Consider the following 12,395-nt stretch of genomic DNA (forward strand, 5'->3'; position numbering starts at 1 on the left):
CAGCAAAGGCAGACAAGACCAGCGCCTTCATGCACAGAAACCTGAGAGGATGCCTCTCAGTACATCACCGTGACCCGACAGCATGTTACAAGGGGCTTGCTGGTGAGGCCCACCCTAGAGCCTATGCTTCGCCAGTCTGGGACCCGCCCGCAACAGTATCTCACAACCAACCTGGAGATGGTGTAACAAAGACGTGATCAGCTCGACGAATTATGCATAGCTTCCGCCCCACCACGAGTGCAACCGGCGGCCGAGCTTGTCTCCAGGCTGGAACTCGACCCTCTCAAACTGCGCCGCACTGCAGCCAAGGCCACCATGATGTACAAGATCATGGGCGGTTTGGTTGAGGTGGCACCCCGGGAAAGTGCGGACAAACAGAACCGTCCGAGGCCACCCAGAGAAAGTACAGGTCCCCTACTCCCACACTGACTCCCACAGGCACTCCCTTTTCCTTTCAGCTGCCTATGGACCCAGATTTCAGATCATATTATCTCAGCCATTTCCCCTGTCTTTCAAGATCAGGACTGGGGCCTGGCTGCGAGCCCCAGGCTCAATATAGCTACTGGACATGTTTTTTTATGTGTTTGTTGTTGTTTTTTGTTTGCTTTTTTGACTGATGCTGTGTGGGGCCCGGGTTCTCCTGGCTGAACTAGGGGTCTTAACGGTCGCACACTGGACAGGAATCAGTCTCATATGAGCGCACCCCCCTATTCACTGTGGATTGTTGCCGGCCCTGTATAGGAATTAAGACAAGCTGTTATCTGTCGCGACTCAGTGATGGACCCGCCGGGGATCCGGGGTTCAATTTGACTCAGTGATGGACCCGCCGGGGATCCGGGGTTCAGTTTGACTCAGTGAGGTTCCTGGGTTCGAATCCCAGTCGCCGCGGCGCTTGGTGGGTTAATGATTGTGATTCATTGCAAAGAGTCAACTCAGTGAACGCGGGATGTGCCGCAGACCAGTGCTCGGACGGTGCTTCAGTGCCGGGACCTCAGTGTCCACTGATCCGTAGTGCAGTAGATCAAATAATGACGCACGTTAAAGATCGTGTAATCCATGTCAGTCTTCGGGGACAGCAGTCATATAATGTGTAAAAGCTCACTGGTACATTCGAGAGAAAGTGGAATCGTGACAGCAACCCACGAACGCAGAAGAAAAATAAAATTCGAAACTTTGCATGGATCTTGTTATATACAATGAAAAAATAACTTCACGCAATTGATCTTTTTTTCATGTAAGTGTTTACAATTGACCCATCGTTTCATATTAAATAAATGAAAGCGAACAAGCACAAGAAAACAAACAAGCACAAGAAAACAACACACCACGTTCATCTCGTCTTCAAAAGCTTTATTTGGGTGTCTTCATACTAAATAGTTACCAAAGATGAACCAGCGGACAAACCGGAAGCTGTGTCGAGCCTTTGCAAGCGTCACTTTGCACGGCTACACACACCGAGAAGGAGCCTGCCTGCGGACTTCTGAAGTTCTGTTCCAGTTTGAAAGTGAAAACTAAACAGGAATTGAAATGGATCCAGAGGTATATTGAATGAACTTATAGAGTAATAAAAGCACTGAATGTAATCATGTTAAATTGCTAAAGACTTGAGGCACGCTGAAAATGATTTTCATCAATCTGTGTCATCGTGACATGACGATTACATTCAATGCAAGACTTGCAGAACATCTCATCTCTGCCTTTGCTGGATATGACTCTGTTGCATTTAGGGTTTACACAGAACAACACTGAACAGACCAGTAGGCAACTCAAAGCAGTAAATAAAATAATATAAAAATAAATAAAACGCGAAACAAAAAAATCAAAGACGTCTGGTCAGAGAGTGTGATTCCCTGGCAAAGTAGTAAACAAACTTCCTGGATTGTTTTCTTGAACTTGAACTGGATCAGACGTTTTAGGCCTGGAAGGCCTGTTCGTCGTTCAACTGGATACAGTATACCAGCATGCGTGGCCTAATGATAGCATACTGGATCGTATATGCTTGGAGAGTTGGCCCAATGAGCGTCTAACCTAGTCTTGAAGGATAACATGGTTGGGGCTGTCACAACACTATCTGGCAAACCATTCCATATATTAACAACTCGCTCTGTAAAGAAGGAGCTGCGCACTTTCAGCCTGCAATGTGATTTACTTGACATTAAACTGTTGCCTCTTCTGTCTCTACTTACTTTTCGGGTGGCCTTGCTGGTCCATTCTCTTTGAAAGCCATCTTATACATATATATATATATATTGAATTATATTACATATATAATTTTTTAAGAGATCTTAAGTTTTTCAGGACTTGATAATTGGTCATTCTTGATATGTATTGTTTTATTGTTTATCTTAGGAGCTAGGATATATATGAGAGTTGCTCATAGGCAATTTTGGTTTTGTGTTCATCATAATGTATACAGTGTTGTGCATTATGTATGGTTACATTTATGTTGAAAATTTGTTTTTTCATTTTATCCTCTCAGGTCCTCTGGTGAAAAATACTTAAATAGAATAGTCCGTCACAGGCATGCCCCAGGTTTATGTACATGAATGATAAATATGACTGGTGCTTTGTCAAACTGTGGTCAGCTTGGCTTTAATCCATTCAACCCTGGAGAGTTTACAGCCTCGGCAGGATTCCATACTATACTGATGCAGAAAAATGCAGAAAATAGACCATTTGTTTCCCTCCAGATTACATGTTGACAAATTTTTACTCGAAAGCAATGCTTGGGTTCGGGGTTCAGTTAATTAAATCAAGCAGCACAGATAAGTAAATACATAAATTCTTAATAAATAAATGTTGCCAGCTGCTGTGGGAAGTGGTTTGTATCATTTGGTCCCAGAGTCGAGTGGTATGGGCTTAGATAGGAAGGCTGGGATGACACACGCAAGGATCACTCACTTCATGGATGTGTGTGTGGGAGTGTTAATCAAATTTCCTGACTAACACTGCAGGTGTCTGTATCTCTTGCCTGGTTGTTGATATGAGAGTAAAGCCTTGTCAAGTAGGCTGTGTAACTGGTCCCAAACCTGAATAGACTCCCCATTTCAGCATCTCCATCACCCCTTTCATTAATCATCATCAGAGTCTAGAAAACATCCCAAATTCTGGCCAGTCTGTGCCCACCCCATACCCCCCACATTTTTTGTTTGGTTTTTGGTGGGGGGCTGGGGGGGTGGGGGGGGACCCTCTGTGTCCTTTTAGCCAAACACAGCCATACTTAATGGTGCTTGTCCTGTTGCAGTCTCAGCATTATTGCAAGGGTTGGTGTGTGTGTTGCAGGCCAAAGAGGCAGCCATGAAAGAGAAACTGGACTGTTACCTGGTGGAGGCGTTCAAGATGGGGACTTTGCGGGGTTTTCAGCACTTCTACATGTACCTGCGGGGCAAAGAGGAGATGACTCTCACTGTCTATCATGAACCACAGGTGAACTGATGAAAAAGTAAAACAACAAATGAACAATGAAAATATAGTTCTTATTATTTTGCTTTGGTATTCATTTGTTTTGTATTTGAGCGTATGTGAAAATGCTATTTTTAAAATTTGATTCTCTCTCTCTCTCTCTCTCTCTCTCTCACTCTATATATATATATATGATAAGTGTTGCACTTTGCAGATATCATCCCGTCGTTGCAGCATCCTCCATAATCCTACAGAAATTTCTGTAGGAGAAAGCCTGACTGCATCTCAGCTTCCTTATGACAAGTAAGTATGTAAAAATTTGTTGTGCTTGAAATTCAAGATTGTTCGGGAATGCTGAGAGGAGGAACCTGTAGAGAAGGAACCTGTATAGCTTTGAAATTTTGTCATAGACTATAGGGCTGAAAACAGAAGTAGTCTGGGGTAATTTGTCAAATTATGAATTGCAATCAGATACTGAGAGCATGGCACAAGACATTTTCTGTTTATGTACATTGTTCTTTCTTGAACATTGAAAATTATTTAGAAATAAATGGAAAAAAAACATTTAACTTCTCTCATCATTGGCTGACAGAATTAATCATTAGCTTTCCATTTTGAGATAATTACCTGATAATAATAATAAAAATAATAATAAATAATAATACTGTACAATTATAGCGCCCTTTCTCACTAAGAGCTCAGGGCGCTTTACATGAAAGAAAAATATTACAAGTAACATAAAACACTCTTGGCCACTCTTTCTCAAAAAATCCTCCCCCCACTCACACTTGCCCTTTCCCACTCAACATACATCCAAAGTGAGCCAATATGGGTGGTGTTGGAGAAAAGGAAGCTGAAAGTACTTATAGATAGGTTTTAATTACACATACTGAAAATAGGTTTTAAAAAGATGAGTCTTCAGTGATGAGTGAAAAGCAGAAATAGAATCAGATGCACGGAAATGATAAGGAAGGTTGTTCCAGATGTGAGGAGCAGCCAAAAAAGAAGGAACGTTCACCCTAGGTTCTTGTATTGACGTGAGGAAGTTTCAAAAGGTAACCATCGGAGGAAGAGCGGAGATTTCTTGTGGGAGTGTAAACACTGATAAGGTCAGATAGATAAGTAGGTTCTGCGGAGTGGAAAGCAGAATAGCAGAGACACGCAACTTTGTAAAGCAAGCAGTTACTTCACAAACTATCTTGCTGTAATGATATGTACATTGTGTCTTGCAGGCAAACACTAGTGTTATCTCAGGGAACCCAGATGAAGCTGAGTGGTCTGAAAGACAAGGGTGTGGGGCTGCCGCCTGCTTCGCCCAGTGACAATGAGCAAAGTTCTGTGAGTTAGACTGATAGTCATTGTGCTGCCTTCTGTCCATCCTGTATACATGGTAGTCTGTCTGTTATTGTAATGTGTGGTTACAAGAAAATAATTGCATTTATCAGATTCCCCTCCATAGATCTCTAGAAATGGTTGATTACTTGAAGAAACTTAGAAATCTTCTGTTATGACTTTGCACCAGATAAGGTAATAAGTGTGATCTAATGTAGTTACCATAATCTTAAAGCTACAGTGTGATACATTTTGTGATTAGTGTTTGTAATGGAATTATATGTGTTGGAGGTTTTTCTGATATTTTCTGATTTATGCTGCAATACATGTGCACTTGAATGGACATAACCTCTGACATGTCACTGCATACAAGCACTCATGTGTTGGACCTGGACCTGTCTGTTTCAATTCATGTATCATCAAATAAACATAGAATCATTCAAAGACAATACAATAGTGGTATCTTCCTTTTTTTCACAGGCGTCAAACACAACAGTATTCCTGATAGCAGGATATTCCCGCTACTCGTGCCCTTACGTGTGGGTGCGCTCCAACCATCAGCGCCTGATGAAAATGTCTGGAGCCGGGGATGGCGAGAAAGACCACCCTCTGCGTCTGAAATCAACCAGCAGATGGAAACATGAAGGTATCGTAAAGTTCCATATATAAGCCGCGACTTTTTACCCCAGCTTCAACCTCTGCGGCTTATTTACGGATTTTAACGATCTCGGGAGTGTCATGTCCTTGTCTATTCTTAGCTGCCCTTCAACTCACCAAAATCATGATTTCTGTCCATGAATTTTTGGATGAGCTTCAGGATAGTGTGCTAACTGTTCACGTTTTATAAATCAAATCCGCACTTATTAAAGCCTTCAGATCAACATTCAGTTCTACTCTGCTGAAGTGTACACCCTCATCATGCCGAAAAGGCGACGTTATGCCTATGATGCAGCCTTCAAATTGAAGGCAATTGACCTAGCAGACGACAGTGCAAGCGATGAACCAGCAGCGACCTCCACCTTCATGTTCATGAAGTGAAAGTGAGGCTGAAGTCAGTGACAAGATGGTGGAGGAAGCTGTGCTGGTTCTCTTCAACTCGGACACTGAAGACGAAGATTTTAGTGGATTCAGTGAGCAGGATGACATTGAATAGATGTGACTATCCCTAAATTATGGATCTTATTTTCGTTGTGTTTATTTATTATTTTTTTTGTGGCACTAGCAGTGTTTTCGCTTGCTTTTCTTTGTGTTGTTCCCACTTGTGTTTATTTCGTAACCTACAGTATCAACAGCTTTTCAGTAGTATCAGTATGTGTTCCAGTACCGGAAATAGGTGCAGCTTATAAATCGGTGCGGCTTATGTATGTATACAGTTCAATTTTTTTCCAAAATTTAGTGGGTGCGGCTTATATACCAGTGCGCTGAATAGACCGAACTTTATGGTAATCGCTGACTACTTCCGTGATAAAATATTTTATATCCAGCTCCATGAACCTTCTTATGCAAAGTTTACAACAGACTGCTGTTGCGGAAATGGACTTTTTCAACCATTGCAGTCTCTGTTCAAGCACCACTGTGTGAACACTGACAGGCACAGACCATTGTCTCACAGGACATGTGGACACTTCTACTGTCCTGTATATCATAATTTGTTGTGGTATTCTTAATTGAATAATGTACTGCAGATTTAAAATGTGTCACCTTTTTTTGATAATTATTTTTCTTAGAAAAATCTCTGAAACTAAAATCCAAATTTTAAACAAGGATATATGTTGTTAATTTGTATTGATTAATGTTTCAGTTTAATCTTATTTGCTGTTTATCCTTATTTGCTTATTTGAAATAACCGGTGCTGTTTTTTAGATAAATACATTTGCATTCAATAACATTAACTAGATTTATCTTTAATCTGTTGTTTTGACATGTATTTGCAGCGGTAAACTTGGGCATGGATTTGTGTTTGTGGTTAGAAGTAGTTTTTTGTAAATTTCAAATGTCTTAATGAGTTAGAGTAATCATTACTGTTTTCTTGATCTGTTAGTAATATATGTGCTAAATTGTACAGGTTATTTTTTTTTAAAGTTTATGGACGATAGTGCACAAATGTTCATTTGCATTTGTGCAGCTGGAAGGTGAAATGAAAGATTGCTATGCAGAAAGCGTCAGGAGTCTGGCTTTCAGTGATTGGGTTGAACAATTTTTTTTACAGAAAGGCAAGGCAACAGACAAAACTTGTGACATAAATTGTTAGCAGAACAAGTTTGAACTCAGATGGGATTGTTCTAGGTCATTGAAGGTCTTTTCATTTTGAAGTTTGTATCACTTTTTTTGACATCCAGTCTTTTGTATCATTTGCTTTTATGTTTGTGTTGCTCAGAGTCTGGTATTTATAACTGTTTTGTGTTGCAGATCTGTTGCAATAGGACTGTATTTGAGCAATGTAATATATATATATTTCACTACACATACTTTACCGTGACCCATTAGTGTAGACTCCGGCAGGGAGTCCGATTTCTGTCCTGTGCAAACTACTATCCGCTTATAGCTACAGTCGGTAACCTCCAAGAAGTAGGTTACCTCCCCTCTGTATCCCTGACTAGCTTCCTCTTTTTCCGGCAGCCATCTTGACTCTTGTTCCTGTGCTCTTCATACGGCTAAGTTTTTTTTCGTATTTTCTGTCTGTCTGTCGATTCTCTGGCGTTTACAAAGGGGAAGTATCACTATCGGCCGTAGCTACTTTCATTTTCTCCGCATAGGCGGATAGTAGTTTGCACAGGACAGGAATCGGACTCCCTGCCAGAGTCTGCACTCGTGGGTCACGGCAAGTATGTTAGATAAATGTAATTTTAGGAAGAAAATTTCCTGTTCTACTGATTTGAATGGTGAGTTATACAGCTGCAAGTTCAGTGTAACTGTCTTAATTAACTGTAATTGGACAGAAGCAGTATTTCAAGCGACATCCAAAAAGGTTTTTTTTTTTAATTGATTTATTTTTTATATCAGATATGGAAGCAACATGTTTCTCATCACTGTGTGTTCATGGTGTGTGTGTTTCACTCGCATCATTGTGTGTGTGTTTGACAGAGGTACACATCTGGGAGATCATAGCAGAGCTGGTGAAGCTGTGCATGTACCCAACACCGCGCAATCCCTTCGCTGTGGACATGAAGTACTTTTTGTCCCTCTCCTCCACCCACCAGCAAGTGCTGGCCTCTGCAGCCATGATGCAAGGATTGCAGAAAATTGCCATGAACTCATCAGATGAAAAGCCTTACCTGGGAAAAGGTATGTTGATGGCAAAGTACTGGCACCTGGACAGATGATACTGACGGAAATGTTTTCAGCCTTCATGAGTGGTTGGCTGAGCAAAAGCAACAATGACGATATTAAATAAGAATGCAAATAAAAGTGTGTATCTAGGAACCAGTGTCTCGGTGAACAAAAGCCAGTGAATGGAGGTGGGTTGGGTTTTTTTGTTTGTTTTTTTTCTCCTGTTTTTTGGTATTTCACTGAAGTCGCGTCAAGACAAATGCAAAATGACGCATATTAGTCATTCACCTGATCCATGAAATAAGTTGTACAAGGTCTTGTCCATTGATCATGTCCTCTCTCCTTTGTAAATACAGATGATGCTCAATCATACATCATTATTTGCAGTTTTTATGCATCAGTTTTTCCTGCTGTGGTGAAATGGTTAATGCTAAGGACTGATGGCTGGGTGGTTGTGGGTTCAAACCTTTTTATTTGTGAATGATAGACTTGTTTGGAGAATCAACATTGAGGTTTTTGCTGTTACCCAAATACTCAAATTTGGGATGCAGAACACTAAATATGATTTTGTAATCAATCATCTCCCATGGGCAGGGGATAATTTTCTGAAAGACCTGCTTTCAACTGAGGAAAATCAGTAATGCTTGGGAACAGATAGAAAACAACTAATATCACTTAAAAAAGAAGACAAAACCACTATTATCATTACATTGCAACTGAAGGAAATTACATGTGCTTTGGAATAGACGTAAAATAACAATAACAATCAACAACAACAAAGAAAACCCAGCTAATATCATTTACAGTGGAAAGACATAGATCTGAAGACTATTGCAGACTTAAAATTTGGTCCTGGAGTTTTCTTGATGGTGGGGATTTGTGAGACAAGCACCCTTTCCTGACTTCTGCAGAAACGTGTCATGCGACCCCCTCCTCCATGATGTCCATGTCTCTGCTCTCACTTTGATTTCAGTTCTGGAAGACCTGCTGCAGGTGTCGCGCCTTCACTACTCGGCTCTCCTGTCGCTGGTCACCAGCCAGCGGCTGCCTGTCGCTCAGCAGAGAGCGGAAGAGAGGGAAAGGAAAAGCAGCGGCGGTGGCAAGCGTCGAACACTGTCTGGGGGCAGCCGGGACCGGGACCGCTACCCCAGCGGGGGTCAACAGACTGCGCAGTGGGGTCGCCCCGGGGACATGACAGTGCAGAGCACCCAGGGTGTCTACACAACCCAAGGGTCTTCCAAGACGGGGTTTCCAGGGTACGGCTTCACCCCGGCCCCTAGTCTCTTCTAGGCAGTGAGTTGTCTGTTGCCAGTGGGTTTTTTTTTTTTTTAATATTTATTTATTTTTTTTTTTTTACCCTCCTTTCCCCACAACCCCTCCTTTTTTCTTTGAACAGTGGTGCATGGTAAATGAAACTGCTGTGTTCCTGACTGATGATGAATGGTTTGCTTGTTTGTTTATTTTATTTTATATTTGCTTTGTTGAATGGAGGATACATGAAATTTGTGTTCCTCTGCTGCTCTGTATGGAGGGAGAAGAATCTCAAGGAAAATACTGTGTGCATTTCAGTTTCTGTTAATGGAATGACGTGTTTGTGATTATCAAATTGATAATCAAATGACACGTTTGTGTGAATAGAACTATACTTGTTTGTGGGGTCAGAGGTGGGGTACTATGTGGTTCACTCACTTGGGACGGATAGTTTTCTCCCTTGCTTTTCCCCACAGACAGCCCATTTGTAAGGGGTTAGAAAAAAAATCACAAAAAACACAAAACACAAAGGAACAAAATGAAAATTTCAGAACAGGTTATTGACATGCTGGGTTAGTTCTTGCCAGAATATGAAAGTTCCTACCTGAATATGTTTGCTATATGTGCCACGTTGAAAATACTCCAAATTTTTAGGTCAGGATCACCTTACAGTCATATACTTTCATCAGCTCCATGAACACACAGTCACAGGGGAAAAGGGCTGTATATGCACAAAATAACTTGAATAAAGTGGGTATTGCTCAAGATGAAAGAAAAAATTAGTAAATTACAATCTAGCGTGCGGATCCAGATCAAGTGTATGGTGTTGTTTCCCCAAAGGGTTTGTGTTGTAATCCCTTGTTGAGACTGTGGGCATGGGGAAAGGGATAGAGGAGGTCGACTCAGGTACTGCCGACTGGCAGAGCCGAGAAATCATGGATCGCGTCGAGTCCGATCGCGGTTCAAAATTTGAAATATGAATGGTACCACTGACCTGTGCATGGGGTAACAAACCTGTACAAGTCGCCGGAGGAGGTGTAGGGGGTAGTGGGGGTCTGGAGTCGACCGGAGGTAGTGGAGGAAGTGGAGGTGGTGTGGGGTTGGTGTTGTTGAGAGAGCCAGAGGTAGAGGGCCCAGACTGATCGCGTATCAATTGCGATCGTGCCTTAATTTTAGCCCAATCTCCCAATTGAGCTACATATTTGTGCGACCTGTTTGAAGACATAATTGGACACAAAACAGAAACGCCAAAGAATTCATAGACAGATAGAAAATGCGAAAAACTTAGCTGTATGAAGTGCACAGGAACACGTGTCGAGATGGCTGCCGGAAAAAGAGGGCGCTAGCCAGGGGGACAAAGGGGATGTTACCTACTTCCGGGAGGTTATCGGCTGTAGTACTTTCATTTTCTCCGCATAGGCGGATAGTAGTTTGCACAGGACAGGAATGTCAGACCCCTGCCGGAGTCTGCACTGGTTGGGTCACGGTAAGTATGTTATTTAAACGTAATTTTAGATAGAAAATTTCCTATTACAAATGATACTATGTGCAAATGTTGTAAATTGTTACACATGGGAAATTGGAAAAAAAAAAGAGCACACTGGCACACATGATATTTCAGTCCCCAAGCACCGTCTTCCTAGTAGTCAGTGTAGTTCTGCACTGAGTGGTATAATTGGAAGCAGGTGATGGTCTTGTTGGGCTGGCAGAGTTTATCACAGAGGGCAACCCCACACTTTTTACACCAGTTGGGGGTCTGCCGAATCTGGACGTCCGGGTGTCTCCTGCTGCGAGCACTGCATACATGACACTTCCTGTAGTTCTCCCTGCCACTGGGGATGGGTGGCAGAGGGCAGGAGAAGTGTTCATTCTGCTTGCCACTCAGTCTGGACAGTGGAGACTGTATTGGTGGAGCAGTAGATGGCCCAGGAACTGCAGGATCAGGCTGTGCAGCGGCTTGCTGTACAGTGACTGCCACTCCACGCTAATACTGCTCATTCAGGCTGTCCCCAACAGCAATGACAAAATTTTTCAGGGACATTCTACCCTGGTTCCTGTTTTTCAGGTGGATGTTGTACAGGATAGAAGCCTGAATGAGGGTGAGGGTGAAGAGATGGAAGAACAGCTTCTTCCACCACTTCATGGTCTTCCTGTTGAATGGCATGTAGGACAGGAGCTGGTCACACAACCTTGTTTCACTCCATTTCCAATTGGGAAGGGCTCCGAAAGGTCGTTGCTGTGTCTGACCTGTCCACGCTGTTCCTCATGTAGTTGGATGACCATGCTGAGGAATTTTGGGGGGCATCCTAGACGTTTCATGATCTCCCACAGACCTTTTCTGCTCACGGTGTCGAAAGCTTTCGTGAGATCGACGAATGTCGCATACAGTCCTTTGTTCTGTTCCCGACATTTTTCTTGTAGCTGTCTGAGAACGAAGACCATGTCAGTGGTGCCTCTGTTGGCTCTAAAGCCACACTGACTCTCTGGGAGATGTTCTTCGGCGATGGTAGGCACCAGCCGATTTAGGAGGACTCTGGCGAGGATCTTGCCTGCGATGGAGAGCAGAGTTATCCCCCTGTAGTTGGAGCAGTCCGACTTTTCTCCCTTGTTTTTATACAGGGTGATGATGACTGCGTCACGGAGGTCCTGTGGTAGTTTGCCTTGCTCCCAGCAGCAGACAAAGAGGTTGTGGAGTTTGGAGTGTAGTGCTGGGCCTCCATTCTTCCACGCCTCCGGCGGAATTCCGTCAACCCCTGCTGTCTTGCCACATTTCAGCTGTTCAATGGCCTTGACAGTCTCTTCTAGGGTTGGTAGCTCGTCCAGTTGTAATTTCACTGGCTGTTGTGGGATGCGGAGAATTGCCAAGTCTTGAACCGTGCGGTTGGCGCTGAAGAGGGCCTGGAAGTGTTCCGACCACCTGTTCAGGATCGACATCTTGTCTGTGAAGAGCGTCTGCGCTGCGCAAAGGACTCTGGACCTGGTATGAGGGACCGTACACCGCCTTCAAGGCTTCGTATAAGCCCCGGTAGTCACCAGTGTCTTCACAAAGCTGAGCCCTCTCTGCCAGGTTGGTCCACCACCCATTTTGAATCTCACGAAGCTTGCGTTGGAGGTTGCTGCATATGAGCCGGAAGGTTGCT

General features: G+C 43.0%; 1 protein-coding gene across 1 annotated transcript; it reads left to right on the top strand.

Moving 5' to 3' along the window:
* Nucleotides 1-1,454: 1,454 nt before the first annotated feature.
* On the top strand, nt 1,455-10,277 carry LOC143288888 (uncharacterized). Its single transcript, XM_076597550.1, has 7 exons — nt 1,455-1,539; nt 3,283-3,426; nt 3,617-3,705; nt 4,635-4,740; nt 5,215-5,380; nt 7,819-8,019; nt 8,978-10,277. Exons 1-7 carry the CDS (start codon nt 1,528-1,530, stop codon nt 9,292-9,294), a joined length of 1,035 nt encoding a protein of 344 aa, XP_076453665.1. The 5' UTR covers nt 1,455-1,527; the 3' UTR covers nt 9,295-10,277.
* Nucleotides 10,278-12,395: the final 2,118 nt, after the last annotated feature.

Source organism: Babylonia areolata, chromosome 13 (assembly GCF_041734735.1).
Source record: "Babylonia areolata isolate BAREFJ2019XMU chromosome 13, ASM4173473v1, whole genome shotgun sequence".
NCBI lineage: Eukaryota > Metazoa > Mollusca > Gastropoda > Neogastropoda > Buccinidae > Babylonia > Babylonia areolata.

What these genes read in the sequence shown, in the direction of transcription:
- LOC143288888 (XM_076597550.1), top strand. An exon ending in CAGCAGATGGAAACATGAAG is followed by an intron (nt 5,381 to 7,818) that starts GTATCGTAAAGT and finishes TGTGTTTGACAG; the next exon opens with AGGTACACATCTGGGAGATC. An exon ending in AAAGCCTTACCTGGGAAAAG is followed by an intron (nt 8,020 to 8,977) that starts GTATGTTGATGG and finishes CTTTGATTTCAG; the next exon opens with TTCTGGAAGACCTGCTGCAG.